At 38.0% G+C, this 24,792-nt stretch overlaps 1 protein-coding gene across 2 annotated transcripts; it reads left to right on the forward strand.

Moving 5' to 3' along the window:
- Positions 1-13,412: 13,412 nt before the first annotated feature.
- Positions 13,413-23,626, forward strand: LOC108572678 (octopamine receptor beta-2R-like). Of its 2 annotated transcripts, none has more exons than XM_017934947.1 (3): positions 13,413-14,404; positions 15,973-16,203; positions 23,413-23,626. In XM_017934947.1, exons 1-3 carry the CDS (start codon positions 13,413-13,415, stop codon positions 23,501-23,503), a joined length of 1,314 nt encoding a protein of 437 aa, XP_017790436.1. In that variant the 3' UTR covers positions 23,504-23,626. The 2 variants fall into 2 exon arrangements, with proteins under 2 accessions (XP_017790436.1, XP_017790437.1); XM_017934948.1 differs by having other exon boundaries at positions 15,973-16,228; positions 23,413-23,489.
- Positions 23,627-24,792: the final 1,166 nt, after the last annotated feature.

The following is a 24,792-nucleotide window of genomic DNA, read 5'->3' on the forward strand; positions in this document are numbered from 1 at the left end:
TACAGTCGGGGCCGAATGCGGACGCTTAAGTGGCGAGGTGACTTCTGCGAATTTAACTAAGCAAAAGAGAGGAGATGTGTCTGAGTGGGATACCGATATATAAAGTGTCAGTTGTTCACATTCAGGAGTCGATATCGGATCACTTTGTTTCACTCGGCACGCTCGAACTCCACTTCCATGTCCCATTTCCAAAAATTGGTGGGGATAGCGACGGACGTGTAACCCTAGAGCGGTCTTCGGGTCTTTTTTGACCCACCGCCTTTTTATAGTTTTAGTAATTGTCTAGGTGCATATGTCGCGTTGGAAAATTTACTCTCGTCGCAACGAAAAAGAGACCAAGAGGGAGGGAAGGAAGGAAGTAGAGAAATGAGAAGGACAGAAAAGGAAGGAATGAGCACGTGAGAAAATATTCACGTGAACGGAAGTCAACGTCCGGAAGAGAGCGGTGCAGCGAACAAGAAGCGTCGCCGGAATTTCATCCGGAGGATGAGGGACCGGAATTCCCCGTTTCCATTCCGCAGCGCGCCACGGAATGGATTTATGGGGGCCATGGCGTAGGGGGAATTAGCGACGATACAAAAGCGGCCGGCTCGCGTACGATCGGAAATGCGAGAAATTCTCATTAAGCGTGGCCGGGACGAAGCGGCACGAGGCCAAGCGTCGTCATTGATCTTGCGAATTCCGGCACAGCTTTCTGCCCTTGCTCCCTGGGCCCCGCCGTTCTCTACGCGCGAACAGAGAGAATTCTACTTATACTCGAGACGCTCGATTTACATGGCGACCGAGCTTACGTGACGCCATTTCTCTACGTTGGTTAATTTTTTCCCGGACGTTGGAAAGCGAGGCATCTCCAAGCGTGGAATTTTCATCTCGTTAAGAGAAGAGATGACATATTTTTGTCGTACTTTATTTCACGCTGTAAATCTGATTTAATAAGGTTCGACGTCGAACGAGAGGAGTGGAATGATGGATTTGAAAGATTGAGTAGTCAATTTTTTGTTTTGTTTTTGTGGACTGCCAGCTTGATTCTGGCTAGACAACATTTTACAGCAGAAGAAAGAAATATTATCGATCATTAGACTGCGGATTTTTGTGCATTTATAGGAAATTTGGATACAAAATTGTACAGAATACACGTAATATGAAGAAATATACGAAATATGAAACATGGACTGCCAGTTTGAGTTTTCAGAGGCCAAATGACATTTTATAGCAAAACAAGAAAGGATCGGTGATCGTTGGACAGCGGATTTTTATGCATTTATAGGAAATTTAGATACAAAATTAATTAAATTTATATTAAAAATAAAAAGTAAAAATAATATTGTAGTGCTTTTTAGGGACTGCCAGTTTGAGTTTTCAGAGGCCAAATGATATTTTACAGAAGAACAAAGAAACGACTGCGGATTTTTGTGCATTTATAGGAAATTTAGGTAGAAAATTGTACAAAATACACGTAATATGAAGAAATATGCAAAATATCCAAATTATAGTGCTTTTTATAATACCTAGTAGGTGAAATAAGTTTTTGTCGAAGTTGTACATTTTTTTACAATATTCTCAAAAATATAAATTTGCATAAAAATCCACTGTCTAGTGATCATGTATGAAACGACATTGTACTTGAAGTAGTTCAAGCAATTAAATCATTTTTATTTATTATGTAGAATAAATAGGTCCTTATGGCTCTAATAAAGTAAAAAGAGAGCAGTAAGAAATGCACCAAAAACTGAAAGTAACTACAAGAAAGAAAGTGAATTATGTTGTAAATCATAATACTGTTTAATGTCAATTAAAGGGTAATATAACTAAAAAGAATATACAATAAAAGAAATAAATATAAAAATCATAGCTACATGGAAAAAGGATAATCTCAACATCCAGGTACCAGAGGAAACAACTGTCGCTCGCTCTTTCATCGATGAACGAAACAATAGCACATCCAATCCACCGATTTACTATACGTTCGATAAATGATTACAGAATGCGATCAATCACGTAACACGCATCCAATCCATTCGCGCGATTATTAACTGAAATCGCCACCGGTTATTGCCAGGTTGACTCACCGCTAATCCATGCGATCAATTTGCTTCGCGCGTTACCGATTCATTAATAAATAGCCTGAACTATGTGGTTCACGTTCACTCGAATAAATTCTCAAACGATCTCGAATCGTTGTTCCTCTAATAGTAATTTTCTATCTAAGAATAATTTTGCAATACACAGGGCGGTTTATACAGACTCGTGAAATTTATGTGTCTGAAAAGTACCATTTTCGCGGTATCTATATTAATGAGTAATTTCCATAATACACTTTCCTTTAGAAAAATAAATCTACCATTAAAAATTTATTACAAAGTAAAAAAAAAATATATATAAAATAGTTTTCTGAAATTCAAAATTGTTGCGTCTGAAAAGTACCATTTTCACTTGCACTTTTCATAATGCACTTTCCTTTAGAAAAATAAATCTGTCATTAAAAATTCACTGTAAGTAACGAAGTAAATAATGTAAAAAAAAATCTACGTAGCATAATTTTATGAAATAACCATATGTACATACATATATTTGTACACATTGAAAGCTACTGACGGATTTAGCCATTCTGAAGGGAAATTACACTTTAGCATGAAAGAGGAGCGCAAACACGTAAAGCTTATTTACCGAAGCTTTCGTAATTTAAGGCTAAGACTGAAACATTCGAAGCTATAGCCATTATAGCAAAAAACGACCTCTAAATCTTTAATAATACATACACTAACCTAATCACTACTTGTAGCAAAGAAATCACCTCCGAACCTTCAATAATACACACACGCAAATTAAAGAACAAACTAAAGCTCTAGAAAATCGATGAAAATGTTCAAAGAAAAAAACAACAGCAGTGGAGTAATGGGTTCACTATTTCCAGGTTTTTCTCCCCTCTTTTTTTCCAATTTCTGGCTTTTATGACGTCAAGTCCATCTCGAGCGAATAACTATCAATTTTAATGGAAAGTGGTTTCCCATTCTCTTTGACTCGCGTGGTATCGTAAAAACCTGCTCTACAGTTATACGAAATCGATGAAATCAGAATTTATAGTTTTAGAGTGGTCAGGGTGGTTGTCCACAAACGTAACCGATTCAAAATTTACATGTACTCTAAACAAGATGCACCTGCGAATATGCGCACACGTGGGCACGGCTATTATTTATATCGAGAATCAGGGTTCCGGTGTGGAAACTTTGATAAAAGTTTCGGCACGAGGCTCGATGTGTATAACTTGGAGGTGTTTAAAATTCAAATAACAGTTTTCCATAATCGAGTGAAGGAATTTTGGCGCGATAAAAGTTTGTCGCAGTCCCCGACGCTGATAAGATACTTCGTCGAGATTCACTTTCGAAAAGTTTGATAAGCCAGTAAAACGATCTCTCGTTTCTTATTTGTGCAGCGAAAAATATTCGTTTTTTTTTTCTTTCATTTCGATTTATTTATTCTTAGGATGATGGATTAGGAGTTGTTAAAAATAGAGGAACTACTTTAGTAGTTTATTGTTAGCTGTTGTTAATTTTGTGAGCTTGATTTGTAATTTATTTTTACTTGGAGGAATGTGTAATTTAAATTATGTTTCATTAAGGAGTATGAAAATTTGTGGTTTATAGCAAATTTTTATCAAGGAATTGCTCAGAATTTTGAAAAGTAGAGAGTGAAAAGATTTTTAATTTTTTGAGGGAATTGAACACTAGGATATTAATGTATTTCAATATCAGCTTGAGTGAAGCAAATTTTTGCAAAATTTTGAAGCGATTTTAACGATTTCAACGATTTAGTATAAATTCGAAAATTAGGGAATTTCGTCGAATTCTTTCAGTCCAAATAAATATTAGAAATTTTAATTTTCCAAAAATAAAATTCATTAAACATTTTCTCTTCAAATTAAATGTTCTCAATCCAAAAAATATTTGAACTTTAAATTTTCTAAGAATGGAAATCTACCACTAAAATCACTTACCAGTTTTAAATTTCACATTCAATAACCCCGGTTTACGGAATATCTTTCCTTCACATCTCCTTACAAGTGCTTCAATGCAAATGTTTATACCAACCGTTCGCTTCCAAAATACCCCGAGCTTTCAGTTCACCTAAATTCCAAAAGCGCCTGGGGACCGTAAACCTTTTCGAAATCTTAGACAGCGGCGTGTCAGTGGGCAGGCGCAGTGTCACGGGTTGCAGGATGAAAGGGGCAGAATGAATGTTGCACAGGTCGACGTAGCTGAAGGGCGATCATTTTTTATGGAGGAGCACCGTGACTCTCGACGCATGTATACCGTGTAGCACGTTGGAAAATTCCCAAGTATAGCGACACACGAATAAATACGACGGCATTGCGAACCATACACGATGAATTTATCACGTCGACGTTACGCAGTTTGTCAAATAAAATTGGATTGTAAGCGTCGCTGATCCCTGGTGTTATAAGTGTTCCGTACAAACTTCTCGCCAACTGCTAGATAACCGGGAGGAATTGCTATAACTGGATCAAATGAGGATCAGATGAAGTAACTGAGGTGGTTAAGTGAATTGAATAATGTTTGTAATGAGTAAACAGCAAGGGGAGAGAGAAAATAGCGGGGGAAACAGCTAAGGAAAGAGTAACTTTTTAATTGGAAAAGTTACTACGTTCTGTAGAATTTGTTATTGCCATTTCCTTTTACCGTGTACTATTTAAGTGTTATGATTAACTTTTCGGCTGTGAAAGGGACGAGTTTAGTTTCGAAAGTTTCTCTATGCAGTTGTGTACGTATTAAAAAGTTAAATATTCTTCGTTGACTGTATCTACTGTGTATCATTTGTATTCCACGGAAGGTATCATTTTCTGTGAAAGTTATAGGATGAACGTGTGAGGAAAAGGTACAGTACAACTATCATATTGTAAGATACTTCCACCAAAACAAAATTTCCATACGTACAGGCAAAAAGAAAATTGAAAAAGGGGAAAAATTAACATTTCGAAAAACGCAAGATTTAAAAAAGAAAAGAAAATCGACAGTTTGAAGAATGAAAAATTTTTGTACCGATTTATAACGATCGCTGATAATTAACACAGCGTTAGTCGTCCCCGTGTTACTCACATTTTCACTCTTTTTCCTAATATCTTCCATCGCGTTACGTCCGTGAAAAATGAGTCGCGTTCTCCGCGACATAAATTTCGAACAATCGTCGAATCTGGGAATTTCACGTGGCAGTGCAGTGGTCACGTTTAGGGGAACCGCTGCCAATCGTCCCGTTGTTCCTCGAGGAACAAGCGACAAGAATGCGAGAGATACGAATCGGATTTCGCGGGACGCTACCACTCGATTGGATACGCTTCCAGAAAATCGAGTTGCCCCGCCGCGCGAAATAGGGCAAACGGATCACGTGTTGCAGACGTTGCAGCGTGCAATTGCGGCAATGAATCGCGTTTCAACTGGAAGATAAATTGGAATCGATCGCGGGTGACATTATCAAATTTTTCCTGCTCGAGCCAGCGATCCTCTTTTTGCCGGTCCGCTAGGTTGCTTGCTTGCTCGCGTTAGCGGTTTGCCGGCCCGTAGCGGGAACTGAAACCGATGGCGAATCAATTGGAGAAATATTACGCCGGAACCCGGACGTTCTCTCTCGTTCCAGTCGATTCGATCCACCGAATACAGCTGACCTCTCGAAAAGAGCCGCCGGTAGTTTTGTTTATAGAAGTTTTCGATCAGGGCCGTACGTGAGTTGAAAAGTATCCTCTATTCTGACGATGATCTTCGGACGGTGACTTCTGTCCTTTGTGTGTTTTGGAGTAATTTATTTAGCGTAGGAACATTTTCGTTGCTTTCTTCTTTACCAAAATTTGAACTTTATTTAGAAGAAGAAGAAGAAAGAATTGAAATATTATGCACTGTTTTCAACGAGTTTTCTGCATCCTTGAGTTAGCTTACAGTTAGGATTCTATCGTGGTAAACATTTTGTGCTTTTTCGTTGATCTAAGAAAAGAAATTTGATCGTGGTTTTGATGCCACAAAGTTAGTCTATATTTTAAAACATTAGACATTGTAATATACAGTCTTCTCTAGCTATGGTGGCATGGGAAGATCTTTATACGTAATGGCTTCGAAGGGTCGATAAGATGGAAGAAAAATCTGTATAAATGCCATTTTTGTTTTTCCAATGTCACCCATGTTTTTTTGTATAAATGTATTTTTTTCTACTGGCGTTACAGCAGACATTGAAGTGCATTTAGGAATGCACAATAATATATGTAACTTTGTACTGATATCTTGGACTCTAAAATTTTAAATCTGTGAAACTTCCTTTCATTTTCTACCATTTCCTCCACGAAAAAAATTTCTCTCACCTCACATAAAATTGCGTATAAAAATTTTCTCACACCACCGCACCTAAAGAACATAATCAATGCGACCTATATTACTCAGTCCACCCAGTGTATTGCAATACCACTGTCAGTTCCCAACAATTCGTTAAAAAGATAGAGCACAATCGATTGCAACAACTGCTCCACGTTTCGAAGTGCAGCGAGCAATTAAATCTTCTCAACCAACGAGCTCTTCGCATCCAAGTGCAATTATTCTCTCGAAACCACGAAATCGCCCAAGCTCTCCTACCAGAAAACGTCCCCAGCTCTTCAAAGAAGAAGTAAGTCCAAAAGAAAATCCTTGTAAAATTTTAAATCGCAATACTTCATCGATAAAGTTACACTGGTGCAGTAAGTGTCCCTCCGATCGAAGCTGCTAGAACAGAAATGGCGGGTGGCAGAGGTAACCTAGACCCGACGCTGTCTGAACCGAGGCCTAATCTTAGCTCAGCACTCTTTTAAACGTCGCGAACGAGGGTTATTCTCTTCCTCGAGCAGTGCAGAGCGTCGAAGAGAGATGGCACCCTCGAGCTTCGTTTTCGACGACGCCTCCTCAAGGTCGCGTTCTCCAATGTCGCCCCAGGTGGCGCGTATTACGGCCACCGTGTTAGAGTGGCTGTCAGCGTTATTTCTTGGCCATGAAGTCGCGTTACGAGGTCGTGTGCGACGGCTCTCTTGAAGAACACCGCCGGAAGAGAGATTTTCCAGGGAATATGGCGGCTGATGGTGTGTCTTGGGTAAGATAAATGGCGGTTCGCGAGATTCCACGTTTCCGTACTTCCGTTCCGGTGGGTTGCATTAAGGACAGGGGTACGTGGCTTGAGGAACGCGTGATATACAGTTAGTTTATTACAGTTACTGCCAGAAATACATGTAAAACAGGTTACCTAATTATCTTCCCTAGAGTGTAGTGGCGCGAGGAAATTTTTCTGTGTCATTTAAATGGTTGCAAAGCGTGAATAAGATGGAATAAATGGTAAAAGGATGAGAAGAAGTTTCACGTTTGATTTGAAATTTTAGTCGAGTATAAAGTACCGGCAAGAAGTTTGGAATCACTGTGCATTGCAATTTACACAAACATTTCCAGAATAAATTCAGCAGCTTCTGGAATTTTTTACCGCTCAAATCAATCGATATGAGGTAAATTCATAAATGTAGAGTTCAGATAAACTTCAGGTCTATGGAAAATTAGTAGCAGATTCGGTACTGATGAAAACTGGGAGATGACTCCAAACTTTAGGCCGGTAGTGTACGTTTTATATAGAAACTTAGTTGACCTTAAAAAGGAACAGAAAAGAATAGGCATTTATAAAAAAAAATTTTCTTCCACCTTGTACACCCTTTGGAACCATTTAAATTACGTATGAAAATTTTCTTGCTCCAACGCAGCTAGAGAAGATATTATAATTAGGTGAAGTCTATTTTTCGTGGCCCACCTTGTACAGAGTGTATCGTGTAACGTGGTTACTTTCAATTATTCTGTTAATGGATCGGTCAACATTTTTTTCCAGTGCAACGTGGTTCAATCAGGCTCTCGCAAAATAACTGGAGTAAGTTTTCTTTAGGTTTTCATTTTTGTCAGATTTCTTAAGTCACCTTCCGTTGTTTTTCAGGTAAATACAGATTTCATAGAGATAAGTAACTAACGAGAATAAATGATGTCTAACTCAGCAACAGTTTCGACAGGTTTGTAATTGTTCGTAAGGTCGTCGATGTCGCGTTTATGGCAAATAATAATATCGCCTGCAATGGCAAATGCAAATAATTGATAATTAATTAAAGAACGGTTGGATTAATTTGTATAACGAGTACAATGTTGCCCGGGCAACAAATTGAAACGAAAGTTTATTTGAGTAACGGCCAACTCCTATTATAGAACATTGTTTACAACAATATGGACAAAGTGTGAATTGTTCCCGTGTATAAATACGCGCAGCGATGACGCGTAACATGTTCAAATATGCATTAAAGCTATTTATCGAATCTTACGACATTTGTTTCTATTCGCGTGCGATATTAAAAATACAACGGTTTTTACTAATTTAATACTCGACATAAACAGAAATGGTTTAAGACGTTTGGTATTTCGAGTGTATAATTAGAACGGTATTAATAAGAAGGTATGCGTTCGATTTATACCCTTCTAATAATAAGGGGGAATGTTTTTTTTTTTCGTCGTGCAAATGAAAAGTCGAAACTTATTTAAAGGAGGCACTATTTCGTGCTATTTAAACGAACTGTTTCAAGCGATTTTAAGCAAACTTTTGAAACTGTTAAATTGGTCGAAACGTGACAAGGAACCGATGAAAAGTTAGAAGAAGTCGAAGTCTGGGTTCGTTTATAATCGATGTCAATAACGACTTGACCAAAATCCATTAGTACACGCTGTAAAACAAAGATTAATAGTACGACATGGTATAAAACCATCAATCAAGATCATTTTTATCCATCTACTGTAATATCAAGCATTAATCAAACGTACCATTACAAATGACATTTCTACATGAACTACGAAAGGAGGAAAATTACAGTGTTCTGTAGACTATCAAAATTGAAGCCGACGAAGGATGGTTTAGAAATCGTCGACAGTTGAAATCTCTAAAGAATTGTGTCAGCAATAAGAAGTTAGAGGATCGTACATATAAAACTATAAAGTATTAAATTCCAGTTTGTTTAAAAAAAAAAGTTAGTACATTGATACCATGAATTATCACTTATGAGAATAGCATTCCTCATTCCACATTACAGAATCACACTGTGTACAATGCACACAATAAATACATACTAGTACACAACTCTTTCTCTTTTCTTACAGAAAATTAATCCTTGGAATGCCAAACGCATTCCGCCACTATTCCTACCTAATTTTATTAACGCGTTAAGCGCCATGTCAGTCACCGGCGACTGACAGTATACTTTTCGTTCGGTCCGCGTCAGTCACTGTTGACTGACGGTATACAGTTTAAAAAATTATATTCTTCTATTCATAAATTTTAAATAATTTGGAGATCATAAAAGAATGTACCTAAATATTACTTGTTACCAAAAAAAAAATTTTAACGAGTATTATTGAAACACATGCAGTCTTATCGCAACCTTACACAGATCTCCGGTCGCCAGCATATCGGTGAAATCGGATGTCGCGGGCTGAACGGAAAGGAAGCCAAAACACGCTTGGCGTTTAACGTGTTAAAAAAAAAATTAGTATACCATCACTCTGAAGTGTCACTTATGAAAATAACGTTTTACATGCCACATTACAGAATTACACTGCGCACAATGCATACAATAAATACAATGTACTATTACAAAACTCTTTCTCTTTTCATACGCAAAATTAATCCTTGGAATGCCAAACATATTGCACACTATTCCTACCTAATTTTATTTAAAAAAATTAGTATACTTGAATTATCCTATATGAAAACATTCCACATTGCAGAATTGCAACTCTATCTCTTTTCTCACACACAATTAACCCTTGCAAACACCCATTTCACACTGTTTCCGCCTAATAAAACGCTACAATGGTCCCGCAAGAATTTTACGTTCCAAATATACCTGAAAATCCCTCAAAGCTTCCGTCCGTAAACAAACTTACAAACAGGCTCATCAGATAAATTCCAGAACCCACAAAATCCCCCAACATCGTAAAACCGTCTTACAACAAGGTACATACAACAAAATCTCCCCCCGCGTCGTAATCCTTAAAACAAACACCGCCGATCGCCTCGCAATGTTGCGTCGAGGCACACTGTAGGCGAACCGCGTCGAGCATCCGTCGAGCGTGTACAGTTGCGCGAAATGATCGTAAAACTCGAATGGTTCCGCGACCCAGCGGAAGGCCACGAGACGAAACGTCGAAGGCCAAAATGGCGCGGGGATCGGGTGTAAAAGAGGGTGGTGAAAAGCTGTGATCGAAGCAACGATCGTCGCGAATCCCTGGCGGGGTTGTCGGTTGTCGCGGACGAATAAAAGTGGCGTTCTCGAGTTTTCACGAAGAGGAATGGGGGGAAGGGGGCTGTTTTTCATCGGCACAGCCGCGTTTCACAGCCGCTAGCACGGCTCGCCCGTCGGAATAATTGACCCAAATGTACCGCAAAAATAGCGGATCATAAATTATACGGACAGAACGGGAGTGCACTTGACACGGCCCTGTCGCGACACGGTCAACGAAGCCGGAGACGATAGACGACGGCGGCAGAAAAAGAGGGTTCCATTCAAGGTTACTCATTCTTCCGGCGCGTCCTCATTTCGAGTGGTGACAATCGGGAAACTCGCGTCGCCGAGCGCGCGTGCCGGTGTCGCTTGACAAAAGGGTTTCGCGAACGAAAGGGAAGTTTCAGCAAATATTTGCTGGTCCTCGACCAATTGCGTTCTTGATTTTTCTTTTTCCTTTTTTCTTTCGAAGGTGTAATTGGGAATTTTTGTTTCTGGGGAATTTCTTTTGTGGGAGCGAGAATTTCTTTCTCGTCGTTAATCTGACATTTTGTTGTTGAGAATTGTCAAATATTACTTGGGTTTTAGTTAACTCAGAAATGTTCATATAGTGTTTCAATTCTTAGTATTGTAGATGGTTATTGAATTAAACACCATAATAATTGACTACTATGATAGTAGTAATAATTCAACTTATTATTACCATCATAAACATTATTATTAACCTGAGGTTTTGTTGTTAATAATTATCAAATGTTACTAATGTTATAGTTAGCTCAGAAATGTTCATATAGTGTTTCAATTCTTAGTATTGTAGATGGTTATTGAATTAAACACCATAATAATTGACTACTATGATGGTAGTAGTAATTCAACTTACTATTACCATCATAATAATTATTATTAACCTGATGTTTTGTTGTTAATAATTATCAAATGTTACTTAGGTTATAGTTAGCTCAGAAATGTTCATATAGTGTTTCAATTCTCAGTGTTGTAGATGGTTATTGAATTAAACACCATAATAATTGACTACTATGATAGTAGTAATAATTCAACTTATTATTACCATCATAAACATTATTATTAACCTGAGGTTTTGTTGTTAATAATTATCAAATGTTACTTAGGTTATAGTTAGCTCAGAAATGTTCATATAGTGTTTCAATTCTTAGTGTTGTAGATGGTTATTGAATTAAACACCGTAACAATTGAGTACTATAATGGTAGTAGTAATTCAACTTACTACTATCATTATAATAATTATTATTAATCTGACGTTTAGCTCAGAAATGTTTATATAGTGTTTCAATTCTTAGTATTGTAGGTGGTTGTGGAATTAAACACCATAACAAGGTATTATAACTTGACTACTGTAACGGTAATAGTAATTCCACTTATTACTACCATCATGATCCTATCAACTGAACTACTATTTTCTAGTAATTATTGATTAGTCCTATATTTGGTGGTGAAATCCTCATTTCATACTTTAAAAAACTTGAAATTTTTCATCTCCTATTTTCAATAGAAACGTCCGAATTTCTAACAGTATTCTCGTTTGGGAAAATGTATAAACGAATTTATTCGAAGGAAAATAATCTTTAATTTCTCATAAAGGTTACAATTGAAAGGACGACGTTTTATCCAATTATTTAGAATCATGAAAGCAATTTTATTAAACGTCCACGATGACTTGAAAAGGACAGAAGTTGGAGCAAATAAACCTGTAAGCATAGTGGTGTAGTGCCGTGCAGACTGAATAAATTGAATAGTCCGAATGATTGTAATGGATTGAGTAGATTAAGCAAGTAGTACAAACAAATCGTATAAAGTGGGTCGTCTAGTGTGCACGATATCTCTCTCGTGTCGAATACCTCAATCGGGACGACAAGAACTTCAATATCACGTTAAAATACCGTAAAACCGTTCCATTCAACTCGCTGTTTGCACTGCGAGCATCGCTCAAGCTATGTGCAAATAAACCCTAAAAACGATAAAAACTTCCCTTCTACAAGAAGGGATTCGAAGCGCTTCAGAGAAAATATAATGTCGCGTTGAAATTAGAGTGAAGTGACTTCGATCACAATGATTCGAAAAACTAATTCAATATTTCACTCATCTGTACTTTGCAATTTGTATTTTTTCTTTCAACAAAAGGTCAAAGAATTTACCATCTTCCTTTTAAGATTGTATCAACTCAGCGCGTAAGTAATTTGTGTTACGACGACTCTAAATGCAAATAAAGCAGAATTTTTTTAATTTTAAAGCAGGCTAAATAAATTGAAAATTTTTATAATCATCAGAATGACGTTCGATAGAAAAAAAGCTTGAGTTTTTTTATTAAAAATCAGACACTTTTTCGAACACCAAGGAAAAAGTAATAATGCCACAAGTATTATTTGCTTCATGCTAAGTTCAGATGTCCTGAATTCTATAAATACTACAAATCCTCGCGAACTTTTTCCCTCACGACTACAATTCAGCGTCAATTCGACAGGGTTACCTCGAAATCATCCTGAAAGTTTCCATCCACGCCGTTTCACCAATATCGACTCCGTTCGACAAGTTAAAATCACCGCCAAACTAATTACCACAATTTTTAATTACCGACGTACGTGCGCACAACTTACTTAGCGCATTAAGCGCGACACAATAACATTTTACATGGCCGAAAGGTGAATCGATGATTCGAAGGTAACCCAAATCCAACCCGCCGAAATCAATTACTAACCACGCTGAAACCTCTTTGTTTTCCAGATCACCTCTAAGAGGAGCCTCGTAGACATGTAGTACAGCCAAGCTCCGAGCTAAACAACGCACACGTCCCCGTACAGCCCTCGAAGCGACCTACTCGGGCAAGATCCGAGGAAGAAGGCACAGTGTCCCCGCGATTTTACGCTGGCAAGCGTCCCAGGGAACAAGAAACTTGGCAAGAGGCAACGCCCTTTCCCCGACGGGATGATGAAGGCCAGCCTGGTACGTCGGCTCGTTGGCACGTCCGTGACCTAAGGCCGCGCCTGTCGAGTCTCTTCCGGCCGAAGAAGAGGGAGCAAGGCCAAGGGAAACGCGCGGTTCCGTGTGGTGGCTGAGCATGACGACGATCGTGACTAGCTCCGAACCGACGGAGGTGGTGTCCTCGGTGGACGTGACGACCCTGTTGAACGCCATCTCGACCGAGGACAGCCAGTTCGCGAACAGCAGTTACAGCAACGAGCAAAAGTGGTCTGTACCTGCTACGATCGCGAAAGGTTGCCTCCTTGGCTCCATCATCGTGACAGCTGTGTTCGGTAATCTGCTGGTGATGGTGTCTGTGATGCGTCATCGGAAGCTACGTATAATAACCAACTACTTCGTGGTCTCGTTGGCATTGGCCGATATGTTGGTCGCGATGTTCGCGATGACGTTCAACGCGAGCGTACAGATGACCGGTAAATGGTTGTTCGGTTACTTCATGTGCGACGTCTGGAACTCGTTGGACGTCTACTTCAGCACCAGCTCCATTCTTCATCTGATGTGCATCTCGGTGGATCGTTACTGGGCGATCGTGAAGCCGCTCAAGTATCCTATCATCATGACCAAAAGGGTGGCCGCTTACATGTTGCTCGCCTGTTGGATCATGCCAGCGTTCATCTCGTTCATGCCGATATTCATGGGCTGGTATACCACAGTTGAGAACAGCATGCACAGGCGTAAGCATCCGGAGCTCTGCGAGTTCAAGGTGAACAAGGTGTACGCGATATTCTCGTCGAGTATCTCGTTCTGGATACCGTGCACCATCATGACGCTCACATACTTCGCCGTGTTCAAAGAGGCGAACAGACAGGAGAAGCAGATGCACAGCCGGATGGGGAACGTGATGTTGCTCAGCCACAGGCCGAGCAAGGATCTGAATAATTTGAACGGGGAGCTGAACAGCGCGGGCTCCTCGAAAACGTTGACATTGAACGAGATCAGCACGGATCATCTGCACACTCCTACGAAGGATAAGAATATCATGAAGATGAAAAGAGAGCACAAGGCTGCCAGGACGTTAGGCATCATCATGGGTACCTTCATAATATGCTGGTTACCGTTCTTCTTGTGGTGCGTCTGTCAATTCAAGGATATTAATTAGTACATTAGAGAGACTTTAACCTTCTTGAACTCGCGCTATTTTTCAGTGCACTGTGACTCATGTCGGTCTCTCACGCCGATTTTTAAATGATCGAAATGTGGTACTTGGAGCATACAGTTTCATGTAATTCATTAGAAGAACAAGGAAGGGCAGGGTGAGAGCGTCAATTGTTTCTAAAAAATTGGCGAATTCTAGGAAGGTTAATGTTTATTAAGGGGAGAATTCAGGTCGAAACTGTGAAAACACCGATTTCTTTTTTTGCATAAATTGAGAGTACTTTTCAAAAATATGGTTCCGCGATATTAACATAAATATTAGGCTTGCAAAAATTGTTTAATATAGTTTAAGCATGCCGCTTTCTATCAAAACTAGAGGTATTGCAATATCTTTCTTAGTTTAGTAGAAAAAAATTGTTAAAAATTGCTTATTTTTTGGGGTTGTCAGACTGGATTCCTAAAGAAAACTCTGCATTTCTGAATGCTAAAATTTGATCTTGATCCATGGTTTCACTTTCACGTTAAACTTGGAAAAATCGACCATATCGTATGCAACAACCTAATATTTTTGAATATTTCATGAGATGGCTTTGATACTGTGTATCGAGTAAATTGTGGATATTTTTGGACTGTTTGTTCGTTTAATTGTAACGTGGAAACTGAGGAAGATCATGACGCACACGGGTATGATGCTCGGTTGATTGTTTCAATTGCACTCGTTAGGATAAGAAAACATAGTTAAGTAAATACGCGTGTTGGGCGCCAACCGGTTTATGCAATTTTTACTCCCGCTGTTCTAGTTAGAAAAATGTTTTGAATATTGGTATTTCTCTTGTTCCTTTTATGCAAAATTTCTACGCATAGATTCTCACAAAATTTTATTTTAAAGCATTTTTTTAAATAAAAAAAAAGTGTCAGTAGTATCATATAATATAAATCTTACCGATGATTCATCATCTACCCTTAAATTTCGCTATTGTTCAAAAGTCCAGATTCCCAAAGTAGATTTCTAATTTCTCCAAAATACACCAAATTCATATTATGCGAAGACTAACACATTAAGTCGCACTTGTAGTGTACCAAAAAGAAATTCGATTTTAATTACACCGACTAAGCACCCACACCAAATATCGCCGAACAAATGAAAACTTCTGCTAGTAATTCGACACATTTGTTCAAAGTCCGTAGTAAAATTAGTATAAAATTCAAATGCAAACGAGCATACCTTGATAATGGTGTCAAAAGTGTCCTTAAACTAAATTTATCTTCCGATGGACCATTCGATAGCTTTCCAAAAAAGAACATTTGACACGAAATTTCAACCCTTTATCTCAACCGGAGGCGTAGTTACATTAAAAATTCGGATTATCAGTTTTCCCTCTATTTCCCCTGATTAGTGGCACGCAGAAATTAAAAAACAAATCTGGTACACTGTGTATTTTAGGGAATTCCTTCTGATAGTAAAGCTGTAGGTCCTGAAGATCACCGACTGCTCGGACCATTTCACAGAGAACCAGCTGAAGCGAAGTTTCTGTTCTCAGGTACGTTATCACGACACTGTGCGGCGATACCTGCCCTTGCCCGGACATCGTGATCGCAATCCTCTTCTGGATTGGGTACACGAACTCGGCGCTGAACCCGCTGATCTACGCGTACTTCAACCGCGACTTCCGAGAAGCGTTCAAGAATACGCTGCAGTGCGCGTTCTGTTCGCTCTGCAGACGAGAGCCGTCCGATCTCGAGGCGCTCGACTTCCGTCGGCCGTCCCTAAGGTACGATCTGGTCTGACACGTTGAGGTACGCACTACATTCTATCGCTTCTTTTCGTTCCCCCTTTCTCTCTTCTTTCTCCGCCTCGCCGTTCCACGAACGGAGCTTCGTCGAGCTTTATTCTCGTATGAAAATCGCGATTTCGACGCGTAATTGTTGAAGTACTGTGCATGTGACTCTTTGGTGTTGAGGGTGGAAATGATCAAGGAATGAAACATTTTTTTGTTTGTGAACGAATAATAAATGATCGAATAATAAATTTTGTTTTTATATAGACAAGTCTATATGCATGAAAAAGAAAATTCAAATGCAATGCGAATGAATTGGAAGGATTGGAATGATATAGTGATTATAATTCTCATAATGATATTAACACACTTATTTCTTCCTTTCTTTCAGCAGAATTTTATTATTTGCAATACTTCCAATTTCTTGAAAAATACACACATGCACAAAAATAATTACAGAAAAATTAACGACTAGCAGCCCCATTGAATTGCAGTGTCATAATTATTAAAGTGTTCTTCTGTAAAATCGTGTTTTCTTGTCTCCATGCACCTTTTCTTCGGAAACTGTTACAGTGATTTTGATCATTTAAAAAATTTTCCATTTAATCACTGTATTATCTAAACTGTTCTGTTTCATTTTCTCTCCAAGTCACTTGAAAGCGTTGCAATCAACGAAATACATGTTTTTGCATTCTATGTATTTCGTTCAAAGAAACGGTAAATAATTACTGGTGTTTCTGCAAAAATCAGCGTGCTTCGTTATTCGTAAATAGGGAAAAACAATACGTTCATTAAAAGTACGAATGTAACTTACAGTACTAGCACAAAATTCTTACATAAACATTTGTTTAATTAAGTAACCTCGACGTGTGTGTGTGTTAATTCAACACAGCATTTCAAACCGCTTATTTACATCTCAACTAGTCAAAGTAGAACACCCGACAAAGTAGATCTGTACACAAGTTAGTTGTGTGTAAGAAATTCATTAATCCATGCTTGCTGTGCAACGCCATGATTTAATGCACTTCCAAAGATTTATCGTGTATTCAAATGTGTAATTTGAATGAATGTACAGCAGAACTTTAGCAGCTAGAACTCACGGTGTTTCTTCTGAAAATGAACAAACAGAAATTTCCAAGAGACAAAGATCAAGCGGTTAGATAAGATTTAATATCAATCCAAATTTTATTACAATTATTATTGGAGTGAAAAATTTGTGCATTATAAACTTTACAATTTTATATTATATATACAAAATTTTGACTTGTTCACTACTGGTGGCGCCTATAGGCGTTTTGGAAATTGCTCGCACTGTGCCCTTAGCGCCTATAGGCGTTCTGAATATTTTCTTGCGTCCTTGGCGCCTATAGGCGTTTTGAATATTTTCTCGCGCGGTGCCTTTGGCGTCTTTTGACATACTTTCACTTTAATTTAGTCCTTAATTTTTGTCCTTTGCGTATGTCCAGCTTAATTTAATAAGAGAAATTTAAAAACGATAAATTTTTAATTTTCATTCCAAAAGTTTTTCAAAATTTTAAGACACCGAAACGAAAGATTTTGCGGACTGATTGAACATCTATCGTCTGCCATGCGCGTTACGTATTAAAGTCTGCCACAGCAAAAGGGTTTAAACAAAATTTTTCCTCGGGTTATTTTAAGCAGAAATTCTACTATTTCGAGATGTAAAGTATTTTACCTGCCTTTTTTAGTCAATTATTTTGAATAAGTGTAAAGTATGGATACTCAATTTACATTTCTTCTAGATCACGTTAAAATTAACGATCCTTGTTTAAGTTGCACGTTTTTGAAAAGGATTAAAATCAATTTTCATAATAATTTCTAACGAGACGTACATTTTATACTTTGCATTATTTGTAGTTGCTCCTCTTGTATGAACCTTAACGAGAATCCAGAACAAAAAAAACCCACGATTAAACGAAGGCAATAATGAAAGCACATCGCACTGCACCATGTTTCTTTAGTTTATAATAATTAACGATACAGATGCGCGAAATAATAATTATACCCAGGCTGTTTGTGAAATACGAGAATAGAGCTTGCAAACCTCGAACCTACTGGAAACAGTACAGTCGATGAAGCTTCGAAAATTCCACCCCAGACATATTACAATCTCAAAGTTATTTTAGAAAATCTTAAAAGTACACATTTTTAATTTTCACTTTGCAAATGTTTAAATATTATACAATATCAATATCTTTTAATGCAAAAAAATCTTTCTTCTTTTCTACACTTTTTGCATTCTTCAGACACGTAAAAATATGCTTTTAGCGGGATTTTTGGAAATTCGAAAAATCACCGAAATTTCGAGCTCTTGAGTAGAACCAAATCAGTCGAACAAACGAATTAATCGGTACAAGCTTCTGATTTTCAGAAGATAAATACTTTTTAAGGGATGTTAAACCTGAGACCAGGAGAAAAATTAAAAAATTAACGCTTCCTTCGGAGCTGTAAAATAAAAACTTGGAACAGTGAAATAGCCCTCATTTTGTTACTTTCTTTACATTTTTCAATGCATTTTGGTTCAGTTTCCCACGAGTGTCATAAACGTTGAAACTACCTTCATTTCGTTCGTTTAACGACAGCACCGTTGTTCTAACCTTGCCCTGCTACTTTTCGGTAGAAAATGACGACTTCTTTATACACGGGAAAATACAATTCGATACTAGAAATATTAGTAAAAAGTTCAGCAAAAAGTTCGGATCGATACCTCGTTTCGTTTCGTAAGAAAAATTCATGATGGTACTCATTTTTCGACCTTCTACACCAGAACCTCCTCTTAATTTTCAATGAAACTGAAGGGCTCTAGAACAACGTTTCATGTATCAAAACATCAAATTTACGGAAAAGTGAAAAACGAAGAGACTTGTACTTAACAGAATGCAAAAATTGAAAATAATAATGATAATTTTTATTTATTAACTCTTTTTTTCTCTGCGTACTGTCGTATACTGGCATACTTCAAAAAATGCAGAAACGAGTATTTTCAGCACATATTGCTACAAAATAATTTTTATTTATCAATTTTTTTTCTCTTTGCACTCTGTCGTATACTGGCATACTTCACAAAATTCAGAAATTACTATTTTCAGCACTTATTGCTACAAAATAATTTTTATTTATCAATTCTCTTTGTAAAATTCTAGGGTCACTCCGTTATCAGCAGCAATTATTTACAATTATCGTCGCCGTTATTTCTGAAAATTTCGCATTCACAGCGCTGTAGTATCGAGCCCTTCAGCTATACTCTCGATTCGAACAGCCCCTGAAAAACGTGATTCCTGATTGCTCGCATTCTCGTACCACGGTCTCATCAACGCGGCCGTTCGATTAAAAGTTATCGAAAATGCAGGAACAAACTATTGATCCACTGGTTGTAATAGAATTCTAAATACGTCGGCCCGAAATACTCGACCGAAGCGCGTTTCTCGGAAAATAATTTTCGGGGTAACAAGCGACGTGTCCACGCATGATTTAATTAACGCGGCCTGATATACGAGTCGCTTTCCTTCCGTTTGATAACACGCTCGCGCGCAACTTTATTTCTCGTTGCAAATTACGCGTTGCATGTTACTTGTTGCAATTAACGGCGCGGATGGATTAGAGTAATTGCGAAAGTTTCGCCTGTTAACACGCTGATTAATGTGTCTCGTGGATTAGCGGTAACCCGTGGTATTTTGTTACCGGAAAAATTTTCGCCAGCTGAATTACGCGATGTTATTCGATTAAAAATGTATTCCAGGATCAATTTAACAGAATACAAGTTATTCGTTTATTCGGCGATATTTATTTTCATCGATTTCAAAATTATTTCCATTTCTTGCAATATATTTGACAAATACCGATGGTTTTTCCAGTTGAATCAAATAGTACTGCGTTCAAAAAATTCCAGGACAAATGAAATCAAGTAGAAATTATTCGTTTATCTGACAGTATTCTGTTTGGTCGGCTTCGAAATTATTTCCATTTTCGTAACACATTTAAATGGATTTTCCAATCTGCATAGCTCCCCGTTGGAACTCGATTTCTGCGACCGCTTTTTTGCGAATTTTTCTAACGCCATAATTGACTCAAAAATAGCGTTCACATATAGAAAATTTCACGAGTACAGCGTTTGCGGGATTACGAGAGTCGAGTTTTTAGTCAAAATGTCGTAAACAAGGATCGAAGTGAGGCGGTGCATTATCCCTGTGAAAAATTCATCGGTTGTTTTCCCATAAATCCGGTCGTTAATCCTTTCCCTTACGAATTTTTAATCGCTACGTATGTTAGCCTCGACTATTCACCGTTTTAACGCAGTATGAAATCGAAAAACAGTCAAAATGTTACGTACAATTTGCTTTTTGTAATCGTATTAAAGAGACCGCGTTAAAATACAAATTGATCGGAAATACAGCGTACCGTAATTTTCACCACGTGTCTAACTCCTCGTTACAAGGTAAAGGGTTAAAATATGCAAAAGTGTCAGTCATTTTGTGTCAGCGTTCTGGTACAATTATATTTAAATTCAAATAATTTCCCGCCCTTTTGTGTCCACTTGCAATTCGAACGCTGCTCCCCTAAACAAACTCTCTTTTCAACACCGATTCCTCCTCGAGAGACACCTTTATGTTTTTCTTAACCGAACCAGAACTGCATTAGAAAGCACAAGCGAGATTTTCAACACTACTCGAGGGATGGCTTTAAAGCGAAGTGATTAGAAACGACCAAGCAAGAGGGGAGGGATATTACTTTTAATTTCGCGAGGGAAAAGTAGGGCAAGTCGAGAACCGGATGCTCGACTTTCTCACACGAACGTGTGAAAGTGACTCAAGAAACGTGCATGTACACTCTTTTATCCCACACGTTCGTCTAACCCTCTCTTAAAGTGATTTTCCTTAAAGCACCGAAGAAAAGGGAAGAAAAGAACGAGAGAAAGCTCGAATTTTTCGTGCGTTAAAAGCTCGATCTTACTTGAAATTTCGAAGTTACACCTGGAATTACTTTCAGGTTTCCAATGTTTTCTTTCTTTGTTATTCTTCTATTGTTGCGAGAATTGTCTCTTAAGTCAACGTCGCTGTTTCTGTGAATTTTCTGTTTCTAAAGTTTGCCTGCGTTCGATCAGTTTGCATGTAACGTGTGAGTGAGAGGTTTTGCTCGACTTGGTAACTTGGATTGTCGATCGTTAACCTCCTATCTCACGTGGAAATTGCAAACACTGGAAGCTACTCTCAAAGCAGGCTTTCCACCCTTCGTTTCGTTTAATGAAAACATTTTTCGACGACGTTGATCTAGCTAAACGTTTGCGATTAAAGTGTGCACTACTGAGAAACGAGGATGCTCGAGTGTGGCATATTTTTTGATCGTGTTCCATTAGGATTATTCAAATTAATTGGGGAAAATTGCGACCGATTCTATGAAATTCGTACACAGAAAAATTTCTCGGGTATAATGTAGGTATTGTAGATTCCTGTTTCATTAATGTCGCGGATTGTTTAAATTAATTCGAAAAATTCTGAGCAAACGAGCCTTCTGCAGTAAATTTACTGGAATTCATTGTTTCTTTCTCCTTTTTACCATGTGTTTTTCTTTTTTTCGCGTAATTTCGTTACCTTTAACGAGCGTTTAAAGTTTGGTCGTAAAACAGCTACAGTGAAAATAAATTATCCAGAAAGAGCGTGAATAAGCACGTAACGCGAACATATTATTTGAGCAATTTACATCGCCGGAAGTGGATAGTATTTTGTGTCGCGTTTAGTTGTAGTAAATTTAATTAAACGTCTCCCACTCGAAACCGTTTCTAATTCAGATGAATATTTATTACTGCAGAATCGTTCTCATGTTTTAATTATCAGATGTCAAGGAGGTGACCGTTAATTTTTCCGAATCTCAAATTTGTTGGAAATTAGTTAAAGATTGATAATGATATATTTTGAACAACGTTCTGAAATTATTTTTGAATTTTTCTAAGCTGCAAAGTGACTTGAATTTTCTTTTCAATTTATTCCTGTTCACAAGTTCTTTTGCATATTTAAATTGTACAGTGAAAGCTTCTATTGTTAGTGCAACAAATGTAAAGTAGCTCGAATTTCCTTAAATCGATCTCTATTTGCATATAAATTAAAAATAATATTGATACAGTAACAACGATATAATAAACTTACAAAGAAATTGAATTTCGTCGAAATTTTAATTAAAATATATAATTACACGAGAAACATAACAATTCGAATCTATTACTACATAATTAAACATTTGCCTGAAAATTAAACGATATTCTACGAAACGCAGAATAATTCGCTATGCAATATATCCGCGTTAATTGAACGTGGTAGTAATTCGATAACGTCAAATTAACGAATTTTTGATGAAGTTTGCGTTACTGAATCTGAAATTTTTGAAAAATGAAATTTTTGTCGTGAAATTTTTAGTTACCACCAATCTGTACAATTTTTCCAATTTTAAGAAGAGAATTTATTGTTCCATTAATGCTACTCTACTTGCATACAACCACAGAACTGTATATAACAGAATATTAAAAATTATAATTATTCGGAATAAACTGTGTCTATCTAATTTGAATATAACAGAAGCTAAAATTATGGGACCAATATGAGAAGCTTCAGCATGAGCTTTTAATAATCAACTATGCAACGTATACGCATTTTAACTATGAATGATAAAATTAAATATAATAGTATACAATGAAGTAAATTAAATTTTTTGTTTCTATAAATAAAACTGATAAATTTCTATAATTATTACGTACATAAATTATTATTAAGGTTAAATCTCTCTATCTCATCTCTGATTCAAACAATAAGCAATCTGAACTCTAAACAGCATGAACATGATAGTAATTTAATAACATCGAATTAGCCGAAGTTTGAACTTCTGAAAAATGAAGGGATCAAATTTCACAATCACCACAAATTAATGCAATTTTTTCTATTTTTACTTATTTTTTACTCTTTCAGATTAATCTCCAGAATTAAAAAGAAGGAATTACCGTTCAATTAACGCTACTCTACTTACACACAACACACACACACACACACACACACACTCTCTCTCTCTCTGTTTCTCTCTATTCTGTCTCTGATTGTACGCAAGGAGCCAAGCAATAAACAATCCCGACCTTAAGCCGCATGATCGTCGTCGAGGCGAGCAAAACGTATTGGTGCCACTGTCTGCTTCTGCTTGCAGGTACGACGACCGCACTAAGAGCATATACTCGGAGACGTACATAAAGCACATCGACCGACGAAGATCGAGCGAGCTCGGGAGCAGCCTCTGAGAGGAGTCCAACTTTCTACCGTGAACCACATCCGCAGAAAGAAACAAAAATGAAAAGACACACACATACACACACACACAATACGTACACCCACCTAATTATACATCCGTAGCGTCGCCTACACATGCAACAATTAAGAAAAAACGACGCGTATAATCGTCGACTATATACGTAATGCACGTAACGTGTACAATACGTACACCCACCTAATTATACATCCGTAGCGTCGCCTACACACGCAACAATTAAGAAAAAACGACGCGTATAATCGTCGACTATATACGTAATGCACGTAACGTGTAGCCCGCGATAAGAGATTCTCCGCCATCTTGCCAAAAAGAAAGAAGAAAAGAAGAGAACTCAAAAAAGGCGAATCTTATCCAAGTACTCGCGTTTTTAACACATTTCTGGCAGCCTCGCGTGCTTACGGTTTCGAAGGAGAACAGTTTCCACGAATCTAGCCTTAAGCCCGATTTACACCTGTTCGTTTCGACTGCCGACGAGATATCAAAGAAGGTCATTGTCGCATCGTGTATCGTCGACAGGGACCACTGCAGACATGTTTTTTCGACGTTTCACCGGGGAAAGTGTGAATCAGGCTTAACTCTGTTCGATACTCCACCGAGGAAAGTGTGAAACAGGCATTACATCTACATTCTTCGCAAAATCACCGATCGCCGATGAAACGGAAGGATATTTTGCTTAGGTGTTAAACCGAGATTTTTCTACAAGTCTGTCCGGTGTAACTGAACCTTCTAGCCGAGGAAATAGACGAAAACTGCTCGAGAAAGAAGATACGATACCTTTTAGAAACCGTCAAAGGTGTGCACCAAGTACACGTTGTATTTTCGTCGTCGTTGGAGACACACGCCGCGATAGTCAAAAGAGCAGAGACTGGAACGTCGATCTTCGTAGAATCGAAGGGAACTGGTGAAGAAACCAGGAGCACGCGTGGCCAGGGAACACAGGGACACACGTGAATCGTGTACCATCGCGAAACGATCACAGAGATGCACACCGAGAGGACAGAGGTGGCCGTGCATCGAACGCATAAGTCACGTCGCATTGCCAAAGATAGTATTTTTAAGTGAAGTTTCCGTGGAATAGAAGACACGCGAACGGAGGAAGTTTCACGCTGGGACTGATTGATCAACGGACCAAGGAAGAGTCGATAGGATCCTTCTTCGACCTGGATCTTTCGAGTCGCTCTCTGAAAGGGAGGAACGAGGAAGAGAGGACGACAGGTGTTTTATCGAATCGATCAGTTCGTCAAGACACCTTTGTCTGGT

The sequence above is a fragment of the Habropoda laboriosa genome, unplaced genomic scaffold (genome assembly GCF_001263275.1).
Source record: "Habropoda laboriosa isolate 0110345459 unplaced genomic scaffold, ASM126327v1 scaffold22, whole genome shotgun sequence".
NCBI classification, from domain to species: domain Eukaryota; kingdom Metazoa; phylum Arthropoda; class Insecta; order Hymenoptera; family Apidae; genus Habropoda; species Habropoda laboriosa.